This window comes from Pelodiscus sinensis, chromosome 15, assembly GCF_049634645.1.
Source record: "Pelodiscus sinensis isolate JC-2024 chromosome 15, ASM4963464v1, whole genome shotgun sequence".
NCBI lineage: Eukaryota > Metazoa > Chordata > Testudines > Trionychidae > Pelodiscus > Pelodiscus sinensis.
In genome coordinates, this window is record NC_134725.1 from 22,382,265 (window position 1) to 22,407,685 (window position 25,421).

Genomic DNA, 25,421 nt, shown 5'->3' on the forward strand with positions numbered 1-25,421 from the left:
TATTCCTGTTCATCCAGAAATATAATTTATGCCATCATGTGCCAACAGTGTCCTTTTGCTATGTATATTGGACAGACTTCTCAGACACTTTGCCAAAGAATTAATCCCACAAATCAGACATCTTCACAAGGAAAAACCAGTTGCATTTCATTTCAACCTAGCTGGTTTCATTTCAACCCACCTGCAATGAGGAGTAATGGTAATCCATATTAGGAGCTTTAGTTCGAACTACCTAGCCCGTGCCGCGTGTAGCCGCGGGCAGGGAGTTCGAACTACCAGGCATTTAAAAATGGAAGCGCCCGGGAACATGTAAATAAAGCCCGGGATATTTTAATCCCGGGCTTCATTTTCAAGTTTGAATAAGTACATTAGCCCTAGTTCGAACTAGGGTGGTTAGTGTAGACATACCCTAAGATAAATAGCTTCTAGTATCTAACAAAGAGGATAAAGCAATTTCTGTGAGAAATTAGAACATTTTCAGATCTAGTTCAAACCTTTTTGGTATTGTTATGTTGATTACACAAGGCACAAGAATTCCAAGAGGACTTCATTTATGAGGGGAAATATTTGCACAAGGCCCTCATGTAAAGGATATATAAAATATTTTAGGATAAAGGATTATATAATTAGAGTTTTAGTTGGCTCCTCCAACCACATCCAACTCCCAATAAAGCAATGGAAACCTTTCCAATGGCATGTCTTTCATTAATTTTAGTGGGATTTGGATCAGGTCCTTGGTTCATACCTGTGGTAGTATAGTCAGCACCACATCTTCATCTTTTTGAAAAGTGCATTCAAACTCTTCCACTGCAAAATAATATGGGTATTTGCACCTGAAGCACAGCTCCTTACAGTTGCATTAAAAAAAATTAAGGAACAGAGTGCATCCTTTCATAGTATAGTTCAGATTGGGTCAACTATGAGGAAAACTCCAAGGTTCCTGCCAGGGAGTCTTCTCCAAATTGTCTGGAAGAGGCAGAAGGTCCACCATAGATTTTGGAAACTGGCAGCTTTTCTTTACTGCCTGGATGATTTAGGATGGAAATTAATCTGAATTATTTTGAAATAACATGTCCACACTGATTGGAGCCTGTCTTAGACATAGAGCCCCCAGAATCACTCCGGGAGGGTGGACACTTCCTGCAGCTGCTTGGTCAGGGAAGCTGTGACACTTACTTTTAAGGGCTCCTCTCTACAGCTGCATCTTGCATGCCTTTTTCCACTGCCTCCCCCTTGTCGAACACAAAACAGATGCAGTGTGCTCTGATTGCCCTTGTGGATGCCACAGCACTCACAACATGGAGCTAGAGCTGCTGCAAAGCAGTGCCAGGCTCATGAGCCTCATGCTATGCCTTATGGCACAGTATTTCCACATTGCTCAAATGCTGCTCCAGCAGAAGGAAGACCAGCCCAGACCACAGGCCCTCATCACTCATGTCCTGGCATTCCTGTTGCTGCGCATGCTCCTCAATCCCCTGGTCACCATGGAATACCACTTCTGGTGGTGGGAGACCAGTTTGGACTGGTGGGACCACATCCTCCTGCAGCTACTGGATGACCAGCAGTAGCTCCAGAACTCCCACATATGGAAGGCCACCTTCCTGGAGCTCTGCGAGTGGCTCACCCTTGCCCTCAGGCAACAAGAACATGCAACTGAGACTCATGATCCCTGTGCAGAAGCACGTCACCATCACCCTCTGGAAACTTACCATGCTGCACATCTACTTCTCTGTTGGGAACCAGTTCAGCATGGGGAAATCCACCATTGGGGCTGTGTTTATACAAAGACCATAAGCCATGTGCAGTTATGGAGGGTCATCATGGCTTTGCCTCTGTGGTCTTCCCCAACTCTGAGGGTGGGCCACAGATGGCACACACATCCCCATTCCGGCCCCTGACCATCGTTCCTCAGACTACATAAATAGAAAGGGGTACTTCTCCATAATGCTGCAATCCCTCATGGATCACAAGGGATGCTTCATTGACATCAGTGTAGTGGTTAGGAAAGGTGCATAATGCCTGCAACTTCCAAAACTTCTTCCTGTTCTAAAAGATGCACTGTGGCACCTTTCCCCACCCCTGCAGAGAAAAAAAAGCCTTTTTTGGGGGGGAAACAAGAGGACCTTTTATTGGGGGGATATTCAATAGGGGAGGGACTGGGAAAAAAAACCTGGAATAAGGGAGAGTGGGGAGGGGGGCCTCAGGGAAGAGCTGGGTCTCAGACTTATTTGGTAGGCTTCAATTGCCTGAGAGGTCTCACTGGTTCATGTTCTGGGGTTCTGGCAACCCCTGAGGTAGCTAAGAGGGAAAGCCACGTGTTGCTACGGAGGTGGCTGATGGCTCGCTCTATTACCCGCACAAATTTCTCTATCCCTTCCATACTTCAGGGACACATACCTTTACCCAATTCCTAGGGCTCAAGGTGAAATCCTGTTAATTTAAACACCCACTCTTACCCAATTCCTAGGGCTCAGGATGTAACTTGCGAGTCTGCAGGATTTTTATTCACTGAAAGAATCTTACATGTTCTCTATTTATTGATAATTATCAAAAAAGCAGAATATCCATGCTAAATATACAGGCTACATCTACACTGCAGGCTTCTTGCACAAGAACGGCGGTTCTTGCGCAAAAACTTGTGCATGCGCTTTCTTGCACAAGTATATTTACAGTAAGGCATTGGAACAGAGGGCTTCTTGCACAAGATCTCTGATGCTTCATATGAAGAAGAAGCCTTCTTGCGCAAGAGATCTTGCACAAGAAGGCAGTGTAGACAGGCAGCAGAGAGCACAAAATTAGCCTCCCTGGACAAAAAGGCAGGTGGCCACTTGACACGCCGTACCCACACTCACAGCTTGCTACTTCCTGCTTGCTGGACTCCCCCATAAAGGCCCAGGCACCCTGCAGATACTGCATGGCAGTAGCAGCACAGACGGCAGCTCCACCACACGGCTCTGCATTCCAGCTCTGCAGGCATGTTTGCCCCTCAGGTACCCCGTGAGCCTGCACCCTCATCTTAGGAGCCACCCCAGGGTTCCCAGCAGGCCCAGAAGGGCAGCAAGCAGCGCACCCCATGCTGGCTCGGGGCTGAGGTTGAGGCCCTTCTGGACCTGTTGGTGCAGGAGGAAGCCCTCCACAACCCCGCTTCTGTCCCCACAATGCGGACATCTTCAGCTGCATGGCCCAGGCGCTGGCTGACCAGAGACATCCGGCCCAGACTCTTGAACATGTCTGGGCCAAGGTGAAGGAGCTATGCCTGAGCTATATGAGGGTCACTGAGGGCAGGGAGCGGGGCAGGAGTTAACACCTGCCCCCACTATAAGTGCTTGCACACCATCCTCACCTGCACGCCCTTGCTGACGGGAAGCAGGAGTACAGATTTTGAAATAACCAGACCGTTATTTCAAAATAATGGATTTGTTAGTGTGGGTCCTGTGCTTATTATCTCCCAAATGTAGAACAGGACTGAGTATGCCAGGCATGAGGTGAAGTATAGTTTTGGGGCCCCTCTATCAGTTGGGTTTGAGGAACTGATAGTCTTACTTAGGTCCCACTTTCAGAAAATAATTAAGGCATTTAGGAGACTACACCTTATTAAAAATAAGTGGAATATAGGCTCCTAAGTGCCTATGTACATTTTGGAACTTTAGAACCTAAATCACTTAAGTGCCTCTAAAAATTTAACCTCAGCCTTGGAATTCATCTGGTAATTTCTGTCTACCTAAGGCACTTGTATGCCCCCCATGTTTTCTGATCACATCTCAATCTTTAATATGCTCATCCTCATAAACTCCTGGGAGGGAGGGACAGAGGAAAGGAGGTGCTATTAGTCCCATAATCCAGATGGGGATCTGATACTCCAGGGATCTGTATGACTTGACTAAAATCACATACATGATGAGTGGCAGAGCAAGGGTCAAGTTCTAACCACTGGACTATCTTTCCTTGTGGTATGTCTCACCCATGATATATAAGGTAGAATGAAATGCTGCTGTGTATTCCATAACGATATGGGACTTACACTGCACACAGTGGCAGAAAGTTCATTATTAACCATAGCAGATGTGAATAAAATAACATGCTGGGAGCAAATATGGCACAAGTCCATATTTGCACGGTCCTTTTCTGGACCATAATCACCCTTCTGTCATAGATTTGCTTCTGGCAGTCAACTGTTCTTACACTCTGAAAGGCAATCTGACTAGTATGACTGCAGAGCCTACCGTTGTGCTTAGCTAAAAGAGTACAACTCTTCCATTCTTCATCACTTGTATTTTCTTCAAGTCCAACATGCTTTTCTGACTCTTAACCAGATTTTGTTCTCCCTGTGGATAAACCTCAAGCTGATCTTGTCTATGATTTTCATTGAAATGAACATCTCCCATTTTTTTACTCTCCCAGTCTCAGGTTTTTTCCTTTTTCCGGGAAGGAGAAGCATGAACTAGAAGTTTGTTATAGTGAAATTTTCATGGTTGGTTAATCACCTTACATGGGCCATTTTGAATTAATTCTTGTGGAGTTGTCAAAATGCCCTTACCAAATGCACACTGTGTGCAGGAACACAGTTTCAGAATAGGCATACTCAAGCAGTAAAGAGATTTGGGCTTTTTTTGACTTTTTGTTTTTTGTTTTTTGTTGTTTTTTTTTTTGCTGAATAGGATAGAAGTAGATTAGCATTGTATATAAATTATAATAGTAGCAACATTCTCAACATGGGGCATTTCTGTAGGACATGAGAGGTTAATGGTCTAGAGCAAAGTTTCAGGCCATCAGCTCTCCCATCCAGTTATTAATTTAAAGAAAACTGCACAGACTTTACTTGTAGTAATATAGAATGTAAGGCTGCATTTACACTGCAGCCCAGATCAACACTCTGAGATCAATCCGCCAGTGATCGATTTAGTGGGTCTAGTGAAAAACTGCCAAATCGACCACAGATTATGCTCCAGTCAACCCTGTTACTTTGCCCCAAATAAGAAGAGAAAGGAAAGCCTGTGGGAGAGTTTTTCCCATCAATCCATCCCACAATGTAGAGCCAGGAATACTTGACTTAAGGTATGACTTGAATTGATGCCCTCTATTTTCTTCATGCTGTTGGAGTTGTATAGTTGAAGTTGACTTTCTGCTGTAGTGTAGATATAGACTAAGAAAAATTGTATCATCTTACTATGCCTATAAAAAAGTTTTTCATGTGGGACAACAGAGTGACATCAACATGTCACTCTGCATCCTGCAGTCTCTCCTCAGCCACCTTGGCCTCTCTCCTCCCTGCTGCTAACACCATAATGGGGTCAGCAACCTTTGGCTCGTGAGCCATAGGCTCATGATAGATCTAACTATGATTCTTTGACTGCTCGAAAGCAGTGCTCACTTTCCTTGCACCTTAAAGATAGGCTGCTGCTGGGCTTGTGGGGGAAGGACAGCAGAGCAGGACCAGATAGTGAGTGGGCAGGCAGCAGTGAAGCCTGTGGTGGGGTTCAGGACTGGGGTAGACCCTGGCCCCTGAGCCACTGTACAGCGGCTGACTGAAGCTCTGGCAGCCGCCACATGGAGAATGGCTGATGTTTTAAAAACAGTTGATGGGGTATCAGTGATGGGATCCATGCAAGGAGGGAGCCACAGTAGGACCCTTGCTGGTAGAGGGGTCATGGGGAAGACAGGACTGGGGTACACCCCACTCCTTTCAGTCTCTGCGCAGTGGCTGGCTGAAGATCTATCAGCTGCCTTGCTTTAAAAACAGCTGCTCCATTGCACTGGTGGCAGGAATCATGTGGTGGGGGGGTGGGAAGGAAGAGAAAGTACTGGGCTGATGGAAGTGGGGAAGGAGAAGGGGCCCTGGCTGGCAGAGAGGGGAAGGGAGAGAAAAGGCCGGACTGGCAGAGGAGGGGAGAGGTGAGGGAGAAGGGATTGGACTGGGAGAGAGGGGAAGAAGAAGAGGCTTGGGCTGGTGGAGCGGGGGAAGGGAAGAGGGAGAAGGGACCTGGACTAGCAGGGGGGAAGGAGAAGGGACCTGGGCTGGTGGAGGGGGTTGCCCACAACACTTTCTCCAGCACTCTGGCTATGTCTAGACTGGCCAGTTTTTCCGGAAAATCAGCCGCTTTTCCAGAAAAACTTGCCAGCTATCTACACTGGCCGCTTGAATGTCCGCAAAAGCACTGACTTCCTACTGTAAGAAATCAGTGCTTATTGCGGAAATACTATGCTGCTCCCTTTCGGGCAAAAAGTCCTTTTTGCACAAAAGGGCGAGTGTAGACAGCTGAGATTTGTTTTCTGCAAAAAAGCCCCGATCGCAAAAATGGTGCGATCGGGGCTTTTTTTCGCAAAACCACGTCTAGATTGGCCATGTATGCTGTTCTGCAAAAAGTGCTTTTGCGGAAAAGCGTCCGTGCCAATCTAAATGCTCTATTCCTAAAATGCTTTTAACGGAAAACTTTTACGTTAAAAGCATTTCCGGAAAATCATGCCAGTCTAGACGTAGCTTCTGTGTTTTCTTGTAGGTTACCCTCAAAATACTTCTAAGCCCTGGGCTACTTAGCTCATAGATTTTGATGGCAAGTTTCTCAAAGGTGATTATTGTTTTGGGATACCTCTCTTTTTCATAGAATCATAGAATAGAATCATAGAATCATAGAACTGGAAGACACCTCAGAAGGCCATCAAGTCCAGTCCCCTGCTCTAGGAAAACTCCAACTAAATCAACCTGGCCAGGGCTTTGTCAAGCTGAGACTTAAACACCTCTAAGGATGGAGACTTCACTACTTCCCTAGGTAACCCATTCCAGTGTTTCACTACCCTCCTAGTGAAATAGTTTTTCCTAATATCCAACCTGGACCTCTCCCACCACAACTTGAGACCATTGCTCCTTGTTCTGTTATCTGTCACTACTGAGAACAGCCTCTCTCCATCCTCTTTGGAACCTCCCTTCAGGAAGTTGAAGGCTGCTATCAAATCCCCCCTCACTCTTCGCTTCTGCAGACTAAACAGACCCAAGTCCCTCAGCTTCTCCTCATAAGTCATATGCTCCAGCCCCCTAATCATTTTGGTCCAGCGGAGGCCCATATACCAGAGGGTGCAAAGGGTGTGAACACTCCCCACATCATCCTCAAAGTAAGCATGAGGCAGAGGTGGTGCATTGTTCTGACTTCCCTCCCCTGTGCTCTAGCTGGCTAGGAGAAGGCAGGAGCGGCATGTTACCCCGACCACCCTCCTCCATGCTCTGGCCAGCTAGGGGAAGGCAAGAGCAGGGCCAGCCAGGGGAAGGCAGGAGTGGTATATTACTCCAGCCTCCTTCCCCCATGCTCCAGCCAGCCAGGGGAAAGCTTAGGCTGATTCCCCCCAGCCCTGGAGTGATGCTGGGACATGGGGGTGAGGCAGCCAACAGCGCCTCCCACCATTCCAAATCAATAGTCACTACTGAAAGTCTTCCCAGTTGAGTTCCTGACTGAAGATGGTTCAGACAAGAGCTTTTATTAGGCAACAAAATTTTCTTTCAAAATTGTCACCTTTTTCTAATCATTTCTCTCCTCCCCTTCCCCACTAAACAAATTCATTTGTGGAAGCAAAATGCTTGCAGCAGTTTATATAGTCATTACTTAACCTCATTCAGCTTCATATCAGAGGAGTTGATTGGGTAATGTTTGGGGAGGAAGGCAAGGGGAGATCCAGGAGCAAATCAAGCCATTTCAGTCTCCATGTCAGAAAATAGTGCTGATCAAATGTGTTTCTATCAACAATTGCCTTTTTCAATTACTCAGACAAAAATCAGAGGAATGGTGTGCAGTGTAGTATAGCCCAGTAATGATGTGAAAGGCTGAAATGGCCAGCAAACAGAAAGAGAGAGAGAGCTGAAGTTGTACCAGTAATGTGAATGTTACAGTAGAGGCTATTATAGATAAGTAATAGCCATGCCTCAGCAAATGAACCTTTTCAAGGGCACCAAATAGTTCCTTCCATAGGTCTGGCTGTCTGCTTGAATGTTAGATACATTTCAAGCCCAGCAGGGAAGAATTGTTAAATCTATCCATTTACTTAGCCATTTGTTTAAGGCTTTTTAATCTCCTGTCATATAGGCAACAAACACCTCATGACAGAGGGTAGCATACCTGATGACACCATCACTGTGGCTACCTCCTGCTACCAGGGGATTCATTTATACATTTTGCTTTTGCAATCTTGGGCAGTATTTTTCCTCTATATGAATCCAACTGATTATGCACGTCGTGCCTCTGAGGTAGTGGGTTCCAGCATTTGAAAACTTATGCCCAAATAAATGTGTTAGTCTTTAGGTGCCACAGGATTCCTCATTGTTTCAGCTGATGAATGTTACTCAGATGCCACCTGCTTCTATTTTATGTTTTGTGACTTTGTATGTTCACTGGAAGAACTTTTGTATTTGGTAAGAGTGAGTTGATATTACAGCAACAAACAATGGAAGAAAGGAAGTGGGGTGCTGGATTTTTACACTAAATAAAGCATATCGTAGGTCTTTTCTTCTCTTCCTGCTTTCCAGGGACATTGTGTATGGACTCTGTCTAAAATCAAGGCAATAGATGGAATTTTCTCCACTTTATTAGAAAATCAGTAGAAGCAAAATTTGGGCCTGACCCAAAGCTCATTAAGTCAATAGGACTCTTCTGTGGGCTTTTGATTGGCCTGCTGAGAACAACTATTGAATAGCCCAACTCACATTAATGTTAATAGAAACAGGAACATGAGCAATTATTCTAATCATTTATCTTTGCTGCAATCTTCTGCTTTTCCTAATGGAGGTCCTAAGCCTGCAATGTGTGTCACTGCTCAAATCAGTGGTACTCTGCACAGGTGCTTGGGTCTGTCCCAGAGGATCAGACTGCAGGATGAGGCCACATAGTATGGGAGCAAGAATTTGAGATACAAATAAATGTGGTGCTAACTGAGCTTGTTGCATTTTCTTTTTGTATTTATTTAAATTGGAATTCTGAGAAATCATAAAGTCATTATAGGTTGCAGGAGGGGGCTTGGCATTCCAGTTCATCAGATCGCCATATCAGTAGTAGTATTATTTTTTTAAAACAGAGGAGAGAAAGGAGATACTTGTGCTGAAATATCACTTTAGTAATTTAAAAATGCTATTAAAAATCCAAGTCAGTATTAAAAAGTCATTAGTGCAAGTTTGGGTGGGGGTTTGTTTCTAATGAAGAAACAAATTAGATCTCACAAGTAAAAGGGTAATAACATTTACTGTCAGTTTTCTACTGTTGATAGGCTTATCTTCAGTGTATGTTTTTATATATGTCCAAGGCCAGAAAGTTGCTCAGTCATATAGTTGCTAATATACCTTCCCATTCTCCCATTTGTACAAAATTTGTTTCTGGAAAGTACTGCAATCTATAATTAGCATCTGTTGCTAGTTTGCCATTCCCCGATGCAATTTTCATGACTATATTATCAATTCAAAATTTAGGTAGGGTTGTTTTAAATAAATGAGATGCAAATTGACCAAAACCATAGTGACTCCTTGCATTCCAGCATAGCTGGGTCATATTTTTTCTCTGAGGAAAAAAAAGAAAGCTTAGTAATGCCACAATGTTATTAACAGTTTTGACCTGAACTCTGTGACAACAAACTAAAAGGCTGCGTCTAGACTGGCAAGTTTTTCCGCAAAAGCAGCCGCTTTTGTGGAAAAACTTGCCAGCTGTCTACACTAGATGCTTGAATTTGCGCAAGAACACTGACGATCTGATGTAAGATTGTCAGTGTTCTTCTGCAAATACTATGATGCTCCCATTCGGGAAAAAGCCCTCTTGTGCAAATGTATTTGCGCAAGAGGGCCAGTGTAGACAGCTCAGGACTGTTTTGAGCAAAAAAGCCCCGATGGCGAAAATGGTGATCGGGGCTTTCTTGTGCAAAACCGCGTCTGGATTGGCACGGACACTTTTCCACAAAAAGTGCTTTTGCGCAAAAGCGTCCGTGCCAATCTAGATGCTCTTTTCCGCAAATGCTTTTAACGGAAAAACTTTTCCGTTAAAAGCATTTGCGGAAAATCATGCCAGTCTAGACGTAGCCAAAGAGAAGTTCTGCTTAGCTCTAAGCAGATCTTGATTTTTTACATCAGTTTCTGAATGCTTTGATTTCTTTAGAACACTTCTTTAAAAAGAGAATTAAGTTATTTTACATTTAACTTTTCAAGTTTAGCTCCAGGGTTACTTGTAAACTTTTGATCTCTTAAAAGTGCAGCACTAGGATTGTTTTCTCTTTTCCTAGTGAGTTCTCCTCTTCTAAAAATTCACTATAGTGAAGTGATGTATTTTTCCCCTACAGAATGACTTTAAAGCAGAATGAAATTCACTCACATGCGGAGTGCCAGAAAAAAGTATATATGCCACTTAATACCTTGATCAATCAAAGCCCTTCAATGTGTATTCAACTTCAAGAGACTTGCTTTGCATGAGCAGGGGCTACTTATGTGCTTCAAATTAGGAGCACTGATGGACAGGGTCATTTGGGTTTAACTGGATGCTGCAGGCTGTCTTCACAGGAATGAACTTAACCCTAAAAGAATTTACAGAATCTCTGCAGTAGCTTGTTTAATTCATGTCAAAGCTCATTACAGTCAGGTTCCATTATATGATATTAAAAAACCTTTTTCTCCCTCTCTTTCTGGGCAGGACTCCAGCAATGATTGGATGTTCTTTTGTGGTGGACCGAGAGTATTTCGGGGAGATTGGCCTGCTTGACCCTGGCATGGAGGTCTATGGGGGAGAAAATATTGAACTGGGCATGAGGGTGAGTGGCAAATAAGAAATTTCTTGCATATAGACCACAAGAGGAACACTTTGTCCGATAGAACTTTCCTCTGTCTTTCAGTTTACTAAACAAAGGTGGCTGGAATTGTAGGAGTATCAAAACAATAATAAATCCACACACAAACACAATAAGGGTTGCTCATGGTCCTGCTAACACTGGGAAAATTCATCCCATTCAGCAGTGTGGTTTACTCTGTATCCATGCTTCAACTCATTGGCCCAGATCCCCTGCTATAACAAATCAACTTAGCTGCATTGACTTCAGTAGGCCTGTGCCAGGGTGGATTGATTTAAATCACTAATGTTAATCATAATTTAAACCAACAAGCAGGAAACCTTGATTTAATTAATCAATTTTAATTTTGTTTTGCTTTTGTAGCTAAGGAAACACTGATATTCATTGGCTGGCAACCATTAGAACATGGTGACAGCCAACAAAATATGGCCTTTACACTAAATTTGATACTGCTTTTGCTAACCAGGATGATACACTGTATCTATGAACATTTCTAAGATGTTTTATAGCTTAATTTACATTTTTTTCAAATTCTTAATTTTTACATTTTTGTTTACATGTGAAAACAGTGAATGATGCACTTATTTACTGGATAGTGATAGAAATGTAGCAGTGTTAGTCTGGTGTAGCTGAAAAAAAACCAGGACTATGTAGCACTTTAAAGACTAACAAGATGGTTTAATAGGTGATGAGCTTTCGTGGGCCAGACCCACTCCCTCAGATCAAATAGTGGAAGAAAATTGTCACAACCATATACAGGCAGTCCCCGGGTTACGTACAAGATAGGGACTGTGGGTTTGTTCTTAAGTTGAATTTGTATGTAAGTCGGAACCGGTACATATTGTAGGGGAAACTCTAGCCAAACATTTCTCCAGAGCTCAGTTTTATTCTCCCACACCTCACTTCCCTCAGTCCTTTATTCTCAAGCTGAGGTGTCTGCTGAGAAAAGCCGCTCCGCGTCTCCCTAGTCTGCTGGGGGGGGGGGGGGGTGCTAGCTTCGCGTCTCCCTGGTCTGCTAGGGGGAAGCAGCTAGTGCGGGGTTGCCTCACCCCGTTTGTAAGTAGGGATCCGATGTAAGTCGGATCCATGTAACCCGGGGACTGCCTGTATACCAAAGGATACAATTAAAAAAAATGAACACATATGAAAAGGACAAATCAAATTTCAGAACAGAAGGGGGATGGGGGGGAGGTAAATGTCTGTGAGCTAATGTCACAAAGAAAAAACAGTTTCTTGCCATTTCAACCAGCAAGGACATCGTCTCAACAACTTGATTACCTGCATCCTGCTTCAAAGGCCTTTTAAGACTACACTTGAAAGAGAATCCTCTGAACTGTTATTCATGCTTAAATTCGACAGTTTACACTTAAGTTTGAATAAAGACTCTAATTATCTTATCCATTACAAAGATAGCTTCCCCAATTATCACCTCTAATATCATTAGCTCACAGACATTTACCTCCCCCTCCCCCCCCCCCCCCCCCCCCGCAACCCGCTTCTGTTCTGAAATTTGATTTGTCCTTTTCATATGTGTTCATTTTTTTAATTGTATCCTTTGGTATATATGGTTGTGACAATTTTCTTCCACTATTTGATCTGAGGAACTGGGTCTGGCCCACGAAAGCTCATCACCTATTAAACCATCTTGTTAGTTTTTAAAGTGCTACATAGTCCTGTTTTTATTTACTGGATGAATGTTCTGCTTTCGTTTTAAGCTCTACATGGAAGGAAATTAAAATTCAATTAAAATGCACATCCAAATTATTTTATTTAAATAAAGTTACCTTAAATATTCTAATACATAAGACAAAATTATGAAAAAGTTTCTCAAAACGTATTTTTCATTTAAAACTGGTTTATTAGACAAGGGAAGTATCATGTATAGCTAGTGAATTGAACTGATTGGTCGCTATGTCCTTCCAGACTTTAGAACTAGTCGATTTCATTTTCTCACACCTAACGTTTATTCAGAGCTACCCAGTGCTGCCTATGTCTGGGCTGGGGGAGGAGGGGTAGGACTGTGTGCAGACCTCCTGCCAGCATGCCCTGGGCTAGCCTGAGGTTGAGAGGGGGCAGCTTGGGATCTGGGGAGGGGGTCCAGCCTGGAGTTTGGGGAGAGGGACAAGCTTGGGTTTGGAGCTAGGAAGAGGGAACTGGCCCAGAGCTGGGGGTTGAGGGAAGAGTTGGGGCCATGCAGGCTTCCCCCAGGCTGGTGTTCCCTGAGAGCATTCTGGAGAGTGAGGTCTCTCTCACCTGAAAGTCTCTCTCACCACCACCTCCCTTGCATTCCATGGGGTAGAGAGGGGGTCCATGCAGGTTTTGCCTGCTGACACTCTCTGGGCCCAGGCCAGAAGGGAGTGGGGGCTGTGTACGCCTTCCCCCTTGGCATTCCTCAGGGCAGGGGAACAGCACAGGCTTCCTCCCTCAACATTCTCCAGGGCAGGGTGTTGGGGAGGTGAAAGGGAGTCTGGCAGAGAGAAGGGGGACAGCTGAGAGGTGGAGGGAGCCATGCTGGTCTCCCTCACCAGTGCTCTCTGGTTCAGTGGGGAAGGGGAAGAACAGTGTGGGGCACATAGCCTGGGCCACAGAGGCTACGCTGGGCAGCCCAGTGGTACAGGTGGCAGGGGAGGGAGGCGCTGGTGGATCCTGTGGGAGGTAGCCAGGGCTGGGCTGGTCCTCCGGTGGTGCTCCTAGGAAGGAGCCAGCAGTGTGGTGTGGGGTGCAGGAGAGGAGTTTTAGCCAGAGAGGTGCTTACCAGTGGCAGGCAAGATGTTGGAGCCCCATCCCCAGTTGGCCACTCCTTTGGTGGTGTAGCTGCACCCAATGTTCATTCTGCAGGATAGCTTTCCCCTGTGTTTGCTGCCTCAAGTGTGAGTCTGAGGATCCCTCCTGTCTCTCCCCCTTCCTTTCCATGCTATGGAAAACTATCAAATTCTAGGCATCCTGTTTTCCTGGCACAATCAAACCCTAACCTTGCTCTAAGTTATGACTAAAGTAAGCTGTATGCCAAATTTGGTGGTCCTAGCTCTTATGATTTTGGAAGAGTTCTTGAATGAATGGACCCGCAGATAGACAGACAGACAAATACAGGCCTCTTATATATATATATATATATATATATATATATATATATATATATATATATATATATATATATACACACACACGCACACACACACAGAGAAAGAGAGAGAAAGAGTCGCTTTCATGCTTTTACATCTCCCAGTTGGTTTCTTAACTTTGAATTAAATAAATCATCCATTTGATCTAGCAGAATTAATTGAAATGAAGGGAACATTCTTTCTGAACATTCTTAAGAGCAGTGCTAGGCAAAATATGGTTCAGGGGCCTAATCCGGCCTGCTAAGTCACCAGATCCAGCCTACAGACTACCTTACTGGGATCCTCAGGCATGCAGCTGCCACCGTTTAAAGTGCAGTCTGTACAGCTTTCTGCTCTGCAGGGAGCAGGAGGCTTCATGTGATCTCCCGGCCCCCATTCCAATCCAATCCTCAGCTCCTATAGGCTGGAAACAACTGGCCAATAGGAACTGACCCCAGCCAATCTCTCAGCTCCTATTGGCTGGAAACAACCAGCCAATAGGAGCTGAGAGATTGGCCTGGGGGATGGAGTTAGCACAAACCTCTTTCCTTCCCAGAGCTGAGAGTCACTTGGAGATAAAAGCCTGGGCTACGTCTACACTGGCCCCTTTTCCGGAAGGGGCATGTAAATTTCACTAGTCGTCGTAGGGAAATCCGCGGGGGATTTAAATATCCCCCGCGGCATTTAAATAAAAATGTCCGCCGCTTTTTTCCGGCTTTTAAAAAAGCCGGAAAAGAGCGTCTAGACTGGCCCCGATCCTCCGGAAAAAGCGCCCTTTTCCGGAGGGTCTTATTCCTACTTCAAAGTAGGAATAAGACCCTCCGGAAAAGGGCACTTTTTCCGGAGGATCGGGGCCAGTCTAGACGCTCTTTTCCGGCTTTTTTAAAAGCCGGAAAAAAGCGGCGGACATTTTTATTTAAATGCCGCGGGGGATATTTAAATCCCCCGCGGATTTCCCTACGACGACTAGTGAAATTTACATGCCCCTTCCGGAAAAGGGGCCAGTGTAGACGTAGCCCTGGAGTTTAAAGTGATCTGGGGCTTCATCAGGCAGGGAACCCAGCCTGCCTTGTGGATGCTGCAGGGCTGCTGGCTTAGGTAAGCACTTCCTAGTCAGATCCTACCTCTGGCACCCTTGCCCCACCCACATCCCAACTCCCTCCTCCATGTCACTATCCAAACTCTCTGCATCCCCATACCCCAGGTCACAACACCTTCCCAGACCTGGTACCCTCTCCTATACCCATCCCCCAAACCAGAATCCTCTGAGATTCTGTACCCCAATCCCCTGCACCAGGTCACCACCCAAACCCTCTGTAGTCTGCATCTCCTTTCAACTTCTCCCAGGTCACAATTCCTTCCTAGATTTTGTACTTCCTCCTATAGCCCCTCCCCCAGGCCAGAACTTCTGCACCCATACTTTCTCCCTGACCCTACACCCCAATCCTATGCCCCAAATCACAACCATCACCTTTACTCAAATTCTCTCTCAGACCTCACATCATCTCCTGCACTCCAGTCCCTTACTCCATGCACCCTTCCAAAAATTATTGCCCACCCCTGCTTAAAAGACTACAGGTGGTAAAATCTGGTTTAGCACTTCAACAGCTCTAGTTCCAGGTGCTTGGTCAGTGACTTCCATCCATTCAGAGGTTCGAATTTTAAAGAAATTTGGCAGCAAACATGTGCTGCTTAATTTTTTATTAATACATTTAAACTATTTTAATACATTGGTTTAGGCCTTAACATGAATTGCCATAATTTCAAATCTAATTTTAAATAGGTTTATATCAAACCCTCCTTTATTTAATTTGAATAAAGAAGCCTTCCAATTTACATTTTTTTAAATGTTTTTATTTTTTTAAATGCTATTTTTTTAAATGCTGAGCCATACTAATTTTTTTCCATTTGCTCATTGTTACATCATGCATGTATGTGTGTACACATGAACACCCGCACAAAATACTCCCATTTATCCAAATAGCACTGAGGACAAAGATTTCATTCAGATAATCAAGAATACAGGACTTCTTCAGTAGCAGAGTTCTCTTCCCTCTGGCTGGGGGGGTTCCTCTCCCTCCTTCTCACAGTCCTGGTTTGGGGGTCACTATTCTGGCCTGTCAGATCTGCAGCCACTCCCATCTTACAGCAGCCATATGCTATTGCCCCACAGTAGCACTTGGAGCCCTCTATACCTCTTTTGTCATGGCTACGCTCACTCCTTCCTATGGCAGCGGGGCTGCCAAGAGCTCCTTGCACTTCCACAGGAAGCATTCAGCGGCAGCTAGGGACTCATCCTTCTCCTCTCAGGCCCCATCTTGCTCTCCACAATGTTGTCCGAACCTTTGCATTATTCATATCCCTTCCTTCTCACCTAGCATGAAACAAGTGCCCTCTGCAGCGTGCTCCTTATATTGAGGGACCATACTCTATATAGTACGGGGGGATCACATTCTACTGGAGTTTTAAGAACAGACCATTGTGATCATTTAGTCCAGGGACCTTAAACTCTGAGCCTGGAGGCATTCTGCAGGCCAGAACATATTTGCACTCCAGCCTGGGACAGTGGCTGAGGGGAGGCATGTTCATCCCCGTCCCTGAAGCCCTGCCCCTTCCTACCACTGCCCCGATCTCTCCATCCCATTGCATCCTGTACCCCAAGGGACACAGCTTCCGGGATTATCAGGGTGCCTAATATGGAACAATAGCAGTCGTCAGGCCCCCTATACTCCCAACAGTAGGGGAAGTACTTGTGGGCCTATGCAGCACACTGCTCCCCTTCCCTGAAAGTGCACATGATGCAGAGATACACACTCTAGTCCCAACAGCTGGCTGCTTTGAGCAGTGTGTGGGGCCATTGGCTGACAGGGAACCAGCCTAAGGGTCCCTGCTAGGCTGCTAGCTGGGAGCCCCCTACAATAAGCACCTCCTAGCCAGAGTTTGCACCTAGCTCCTAGTCCCTCCTGCACCCCAACTCCCTGCCCCAGGTCACAGACCCTTTCTGCACCCAACCTACATCTCAAACCCGATACCTCCTCCATTAAAATCATAGAAAAGTGCTGCTCGTGATCACTTACCAAATTTTTGGAGGGCCCCCCATCAAAAATTATTGCCCACTCCTGCGCTAGACTCTTGGTAAATTCCTCCAATGATTAATTATTCTGTTCAAAATTTAACTTTTTATTTCATTTGAATTTGTCTAACCTCAGCTTCCAGCCACTAAGGGGTATGTCTAGACTGGCAAGATTTTGCTCAAAAGCAGCTGCTTTTGCGCAAAAACTTGCCAGCTCTCTACACTGGCTGCTTGAATTTGTGCAAGAGCACTGATTTTGTAATATACAAAATCAGTGCTTCTTGCGCAAATACTTTCACGCTCCTGCTCGGGAAAAAGCCCTCTTGCACAAGAATACTTGTGCAAGAGGGCAAGTGTAGACAGGGAAGAACTGTTTTGTGCAAAAAAGCCCTGATGGCTAAAATGGCGATAGGGGCTTTCTTGTGCAAAATCGCGTCTAGACTGGCCACGGATACTTTTGGGCAAAAGCACTTTTTGTGCAAAAGCATCCGTGCTAATCTAGATGCGCTTTTGCGGAAATACTTTTAACGGAAAAACTTTTCCATTAAAAGTATTTCCGCAAAATCATGCCAGTCTAGACGCAGCCTAGTTGTATTATATCTTTCTTTGCTGGAATGAAGAGTCCATTATCAGATTTTTTTTCACCCTGTAGGTACTTACAAATTGTAATCAAGTCACCTTTTAATCTTCTCTTTGTTAATCTAAAGAAATTCAGCTTCTCAAGTCAATCATTACAAAGTATTTTCCCCTAATACTTTAATACTTCTTCTGTCTCTTCTCTGAACATTCTTCTTGGCTGGTGGATGCCAGAACTGGACACACTATTCCAGTAGCAGTTGCACCAGTGCCAAATACTGTGGTAAACTATCTTCTCTATGCCTACTTGACAACCTTTTCTTTATGCATCCGAGAATCAAAGTAACCCTCTTGGCCACAGCTAAGAGCTCATGTTCAGCAGAATGTCCACCAAAGTCACTGCTTTCGAGCATAGAGTACTCTGTCTTGTGACCTATGTTTTTTTCCTGGAAGCATATATTTACATTTAGCTGTGTTTAAATGCATATTGTTTGCTTGTGCCCACTTTGTCCTCTATCAATGACCAGGGCTTGTGGCAGACTTTGCCAAGTCCTGAGCAATGTAGGGAGAAAGGGCAGGGCTCAGCTCTGAGCCACCCAGAAGAGGCAGGGCCTCAGATGGAAGGGGTGGGGCTAGGGAAAATCAGTCAACAGCGATTTAAAGGGCCCAGGGCTCTAGCATCTGCTGTTGCCATGGTAGCAATGCCAGCAGCCAGAGCCCCAGGCTCTTATAAATCACCTAGCCCTGGGCAACTGCCCCCATTCTGTATCCCTGTCGGCGGCCCTGACAGTGACCTGTGTCCTTCATTATATTACTGATCTAAAATTATTCTGTTTGCTTAGTCTAAATATGGTTAGGTCAGTATCAAAGCCATCATTAATTTTTATCTCTGGAGTCCATTCCTCTATCTGGCACATTTCTCTTAAATCTCCAGGGGCATTCTTAGCAAAGTACGGTTGTAAGGGTTGTAGTTCAATCCACATTGCCATGAAGACCTCCCTAGGAGTGAATCAGTTAGGCTGTGAATCATAGGCTGTGTCTACACTGGGCCACTTATTCTGGAAAATCAGCCGCTTTTCCGGAATAAGCTACGAGCTGTCTACACTGCCCCTTGAACTTCCGGAAAAGCAACGATGCTCTACCGTACAAAATCAGCCACTATTCCGGAAAAACTATTCTCCTCCCGCTCGGGCATAAGTCCTTATTCCGGAACACTGTTCTGGAAAAGGGCCAGTGTAGATAGCCCAGTAGTCTTTTGCGGAAAAGCGCGTCTACATTGGCCACAGACGCTTTTCCGGAAAAAGGGCTTTTCCGGAAAAGCAGCCTGCCAATGTAGATGTTCCTTTTCCAGAAAAACTGAAAACGGAATAGTATTCCATTTTAAGCATTTCCAGAAATTCATGCCAGTGTAGACACAGCCATAGAGTACTAGAACTGGAAAGAACCTCAAGAGGTCATCAAGTCCAGTCCCCTGCCCTCATGGCAGGACCAGTCACCATCTAGATAAGGACTACTCAATATGCGGCTCATGGGCGGCACGCAACACATGGCCCATTGGCAGTTTGGGTTGACGTAGGGCTCAACACATGATCCGTGTGTGGGATCCTTTGAACATGGTCTCCACTGGGAACACACTCCATAACAGCAAGTTAATATAATGAGCTTCTGTTGATATGCGTTTTAGTAGTTAAATTCCTAGACTTGCATTGCTCAGTAAACGTGCAAATTGGGTGGAAATGGGTAAATATTGCTTTATATTAATATCAGAAGAACTGATTTAAATGGGGGTCTGCATATTGCATAGTCTTGCCTTAATCTTTGTATCCATGCCCATCAGTGTGAAAGAAGCTATTTGCATATATTTACATATATATTTGCATGAATATGCAACCACACTTAAGTTGCGGCTCTTAGCATGTGCTGTGACTATCACTGTGACCCCGGAGCTTCCAAAGTTGAGTAGCCCTGATCTAGATCATCCCTGATAGATGTCTATCCAACCTGCTCTTAAATATCTCTAGTGATGGAGATTCCACAACCTCCCTAGGCAATTTATTCCAGTGATTAACCACCCTGACAGTTAGGAAGTTTTTCCTAATATCCATGGTGTAAAAGGGAATGGATCCACTGTACCAGATTTAAGGATAGTTGCTAGGATGTTCCATACCTTGGGGGAAGCATCCTGTCACCCCCATAGTCCTCATTTTTATATCATTGTGATTTTATGATTCAAATATATCATATATATAGTAGCCCAGTGTCTCTGAGTCTGTAACGCCGAAATGCTGGTTGTTCCCTCTGGGGGGTCCTGTTGCCTAAAATGCTGGTTGTTCCCTCTAGGGGGCACTGTTGCCTGAAATGTTGGCTGTTCCCTCTGGGTGGCGCTGTTGCCTCCCTGGCTGTTCCCTCTGGGTGGCGCTGTTGCCTCCCTGGCTGTTCCCTCTGGGCGGCGCTGTTTCCTGAGTCACGTTCTTCGCCTCCCACCTTAGCACTTAGCTAACTTCTGTGCTGCTCAGCCGGGCTGCTGCGGGGGAGCAAGCAGCACAAGTGGCCGTTTGGGCACCGTGGTCCCCATGCAGCACCCCTGTGCAGAAGTCAGATGAGCGCCATGGTGGGAGGGGAAGGGAGCGGGGCAATGACGTACATGGCCAGGGGGCCGGGCCTGGACGAGTATGCATCCCCGACGGAGACAGAATAGAGCCGAGAGAGAGTGAGAGGCCAGAGGGGGAGAAGAGAAAGAGAGAGACGGAGAGATAGGCAGAAGACGGAGGAGAGCTGAGAGAGAGAGGGAAGGCAGTAGGAGGAGGAAAGAGAAAGAGACACGGAGTGAGAGACTGGAGGCTCAGGAGAAAAGACCGACATGGAGGAGAGTCCTGAAAATCCCGTCTTATGACGGGCTAATTGGCTAGTCATATATATAGTAGCCCAGTGTCTGTGCGTCTGTAACGCTGATGTACACGGCCTTGTTTGGGCTCCGCATTCCCGAGTGAGAGGCAGGAGGGGGAGGAGAAGAGAAAGAGAGAGACACAGAGAGAGGCAGGAAACAGAGGAGAGCTGAGAGAGAGAGAGAGAGAGAGAGAGAGAGCGGGAGGCAGTAGGAGGACGAGAGAGAGAGAGACCGGAGGCTCAGGAGAGAAGACTGACATGGAGGAGAGACCTGAAAATCCCATCTTATGACAGGCTAATTGGCTAGTATATATATAGTAGCCCAGTGTCTGAGCGTCTATAACGCCGAAATGCTGTCTGTTCCCTCTGGGCAGCCCTGTTGCTGAAATGCTGGCTGTTCCCTCTGGACAGTCCGTGCTGCATGGGGAGTGCGGGGCCCAAATGGCTGCTTGCCCTGCTTACTCCCCTGCGGCAGCCCGGCTGAGCGGCGCAGAATTCAGCCGAGTGCCACGTTGGGAGGCGAAGGGGAGCGAGGCGGCGATGTGCAGCGTGACAGTGACTGCAGGCCCCATCCCCTGGCCGTGAACGTCACCGCCCTGCCCCCCTTCACCTCCCACAGTGGCACTCGGCTGACTTCTGCACTGTTCAGCCAGGCCGCTGCAGGGGAGCAAGCAGCACAAGCAACCGTTTGGGCTCCGCACCCCCCATGCAGCACGGGGAGTGCGTAGCCCAAATGGCCATTTGAGCTCCGTGGTCCCCCAAGTGAGAGGCAGGAGGAGGAAGATAAGTGAAAAAGAGAGACAGAGAGAGGCAGGAGGTGGAGGAGAGCTGGCGGGGGGAGGCAGTAGGAGGAGGGAGGGAGGCAATAGGAGGAGGAGGGTGGAGAGAGAGAGAGAGAGAGAGAGAGAGATCGGAGGCTCAGGAGAGAAGACCGACGTGGAGGAGAGACCTGAAAATCCCGTCTTATGACAGGCTAATGGGCTAGTATACATATAAAGAGCATGCCTTGTAAAGTATCAGGAGACAAGTGATAATCTGCTGAAAGTCAATTCTCTGTCCATATATGTATATAATCAATGCATGTGATAAGTTATGAGACTTTTATATGGCTATCATTTAAACATGCTGTAAGTCAGGGAATCAGTCAGATATTAGCTCCCCAGAGACAAGAGCAACGAGAGCAGTCAGAGCCAGGAAGGGTGTCAAGCAACTAACAGTCATTGTTCAGCAAGGGAGCTACAATCCAGACTGGAGAGAGTTAAGGAGGCACAGCAGTTCCATGGTCCTAAGCTGTAACCCTGGGGGACACCTGTCATTGCTCTTTGTTGCACAAGGAGGGGGCATGCTCCCCCCTCTGCCTGCAGAGAGCTCAGCTCTACAAGACCTCTCTATCTGCCAGTGCCCTCAGGATGAGACTGTAGCATCCAGTGTTCAAAGGATTCTCTTGTTCTTTGCTCAGCCCTCTCTCTCCCTAGCAGTATGATGCTAGGACAGGGACAACTACAGCCTCAGGGCTCAATGGTTTGGCATTTGTTTCCCCTCATTCATCTCCCCATCTCTTAGCCCAGGAACTGAGACTGCCTTTTTGAAGACTGTGCTCACATAAAGCAGCACCATAGAAACAGTGAGAAATAAAGACCTTGAGTTCTTAGCTTTACTGTAAAATGTGGAGCCAACAGTTCAGGACTGTGTTTGTCTGAATTAAGCTTGAGTTGCCTGGCATATTGCAGATTCAATACATTATGATCCTTTGCTGTGATCTTCAAGGGTGCTGTACACTCACAAATTTCAATGAAGTCTAAGGGACCTGTCAGAGGTCAATACTTCTGAAAACTAGAACACTTAATATGGCTAGAGCACAGTCTCTTCATCCTCACTGTATCCCCATCTCATGCCAGCACAACCTGAGTGCATGTTGTGTGCTCACTAAAGTTTGTATTCTGTTCATGCTAGGATATTAACCCTCAAATTAGTCCAGTCAACTCATTTATATAAAATAAATGCAAATGTTCACACCAATGGCCAGGGGGAAGATGGTCATAGTGAAAGATGTGTATTTGCATATATTTGTGTACATTTGCTCTTCAGCAGTGGGGTTTATAATGGAAGTTTAGGTCTAGGATACCTATAGTTGGATGAGCTGTTGAATGCTTATTTGGGGCAGACCAGCTCCTACTACAATTCATTCTATTTTCCTTAAGAGATGTAAGACGATCAGGAAATTATCAGGGTTGTGAGAGATCCCTGGCTTTCCTTTCTCATTCAGCAGGACTTTGATCTGTTTGAAACTTTTTCCACATGGCTGCTTAAAGAATAAACTGGATGTCTTGGCAAAACTCTCTAGTAACTGTTGAATAACCCTGATAAGGAATTCGAAAAATCTCATTCTTTTTTTTATGAGAAGAACTTGCTGGGTGTGAGGAGAACTCTTGAGAAATAGAGGAAAGGGTTATAATAGGATTAGGAAATCTGGGGTGTTGCACCTGTTTCTGCTGCTCACTGGTGTGACCATGGGCAGTCCTTTACCCCAAAGCTATGTCTACACTGGCGCGTTCTCATGCAAAAACTCTCTTGCAGAAGAGTTCTTCTGCAAAAACTCTTCCAGAAGAGATGTGCTTTTGTTCAAGAGCATCCATGCCTGTGTACATGCTCTCTTGTGCAAGAAAGCTCTGATGGCCATTATAACCATAGGGCTTTCTTGGGCAAGAAATTCATGTTATCTGTCTACACTGGCCTCTTCTGGAAGATCTCTTGTGCAAGAGGGCTTATTCCTGAGTGGGAGCGTCAGAGTTCTTGCGCAAGAAGCCCTGATTTCATGCATTAGAATGTCAGTTTACTTGCACAAGAACACGTGGCCAGTGTAGAAAAGCAGAAAGTTTTTGCGCAAGAGCAGCCACTTTTACGCAAGATTGCACCAGTGTAGACACAGCCCAAGGTTTTGAAAATTACCCTTGAGTTTTCGGTGCCTGACTCTAGAATCTCATGCTTGGGCTTGGTTTCCACAGGTGCTCAAGCACATACAGATCATGCTGGCTTCAGCTGGAGTTGCTGGTTCTCAGCACTTCTGGACAACCAGGCCCTAGGGCAAGGGTGGACAATAATTTTTGCAGGGGGGGCACTTCACGAATTGTGGTAGTGATTGCAGGCCAACTCTGCTTTTCCCTTCCCCCCAAAATGGCAGGACCTTGGGCAGAAGGGGTGAGGCCCTATAGGGAAGAGGCAGTTCTTTCTAGGCACCACATGCCTTGATGGGGGAGTGTGCAAAGTCTCCTCCCATCCCCCCCGTCCTGTCCTGCTAGAGGCATTTAGCACCTAGAGGGAACTTCAAGTAATTTTGAGCAGCTGGTGGTTCCCTCAAGTTATGTTAAATATCGGTTAATTGAATAGTCGAGTAGTTGACTATTCTATAAGTCCCTGGGATGCGGCCAGCAGCCAGTACATTCTGCCCCAACCCCAAGAACCCCCTACCACTCCATGCTGCTGTCTCTGACCCAGTGCAAGCCAGTACTGAGTTGAGCTGCTGGCCAGCCTGCTAAAAAATTTACTGGCAAGAGGGGTTGAAAAGCATCTAGTCTGTAGTATTAATCTATAACCTTTTGCATATCAGTTAATCAGTGGATGAGAAGCTGCATATGAGTCAACAGTGTGCCCTTGTAGCCAAGACGGTTAATGGCATATTAGGTTGCATTAAGAGGAGCATTGCCAGCAGATCCAGAGTTGTGATTGTTCCCCTTTATTCGGCTCTGATGAGGCCACATCTGGAGTATTGTGTCCAGTTTTGGCCCTCTCCCTCCCGCCCCCCCCCCCCCCACACACACACACTACAAAAAGGATGTGGACGCATTGGAGAGGGTCCAGCGGAGGGCAACCAAAATGATTAGGGGGCTGGAGCATATGATGTATGAGGAGAAGCTGAGGGACTGGGGTCTGTTTAGTCTGCAGAAGCGAAGAGTGAGGGGGGATTTGATAGCAGCCTTCAACTTCCTGAAGGGAGGTTCCAAGGAGGCTGGAGAGAGGCTGTTCTCAGTAATGACAGATGGCAGAAGAAGGAGCAATGGTCTCAAGATGTGGTGGGAGAGGTCCAGGTTGGATATTAGGAAAAACTGTTTCACTAGGGGTATGTCTACACTACCACCCTAGTTCGAACTAGGGTGGTAGTGTAGACATACCCTAGGATAGTGGTGAAACACTGGAATGGGTTACCTAGGGAAGTAGTTTAGTCTCCATCCCTGGAGGTGTTTAAGTCTCGGCTTGACAAAGCCCTGGCTGGGTTGATTTAGTTGAGATTGGTCCAGCTTTGGGCAGGGGTCTGGACTCAATGACCTCCTGCGATCTCTTCCAGCCCTAAGATTCTATGATTCTGTGGTTCCCTGCTAAAACAACCAGGAAGAAAATCTTTACACCACATGAAACTATGATCCACATAGTTGGGATTACAAAAAAACATGACATATACAAAAGTAATAGTATAAAGACTTGTTTGCTTTCCTGTTGTAGCTTTTTTCCTCAAGATAATAAGAAGGGGTTTGCTGTTTAACATAAAATCGGGCAGGTCAGTTATCTTCATTTTTAATGTAGGCTTGGAAAATGAGTATCCGACTGAAAATCATGTTTTGTACAACATATGGTATGATAGTGTGAAAGCTTTCACCAACAAGAACTCAAGAAATGAGTCAAAACACATATGTGAATGCTAGGCTAGGTGAAACCGTATCATGTATATTAAATTGTTAGAGCTATAATAAAATGATACATTGGTATTCCCCGTTAAAATCGAAGCTGCAATTTTTGTACCTAAAAGCCTATTTAGATTTGCCTCTACAGCTTTATATAATGTAATTTACCTGAATATCCTGTTGGTAACAGAAAAGCAAACAATTTTACATTTTCAAAGCAATAATTTTCAAAGCATTAATTCACCATGGCACTCTGGAGAAGCAGATAAATAAGTGCTGATATATTTAACCATGGAAGAAACCAAGGCA

The 25,421-nt window shown here is 45.6% G+C and overlaps 1 protein-coding gene across 2 annotated transcripts in view; it reads left to right on the top strand.

Moving 5' to 3' along the window:
* The window catches only part of GALNT9 (polypeptide N-acetylgalactosaminyltransferase 9), a 443,926-nt gene that overhangs the window by 216,118 nt on the left and 202,387 nt on the right, over positions 1-25,421 (top strand). For both annotated transcript variants that reach the window (XM_075898386.1, XM_075898387.1), the window contains exon 6: positions 10,647-10,764. In XM_075898386.1, the coding sequence (XP_075754501.1) occupies positions 10,647-10,764 (118 nt within the window). The remainder of the gene's footprint in view (positions 1-10,646; positions 10,765-25,421) is intronic.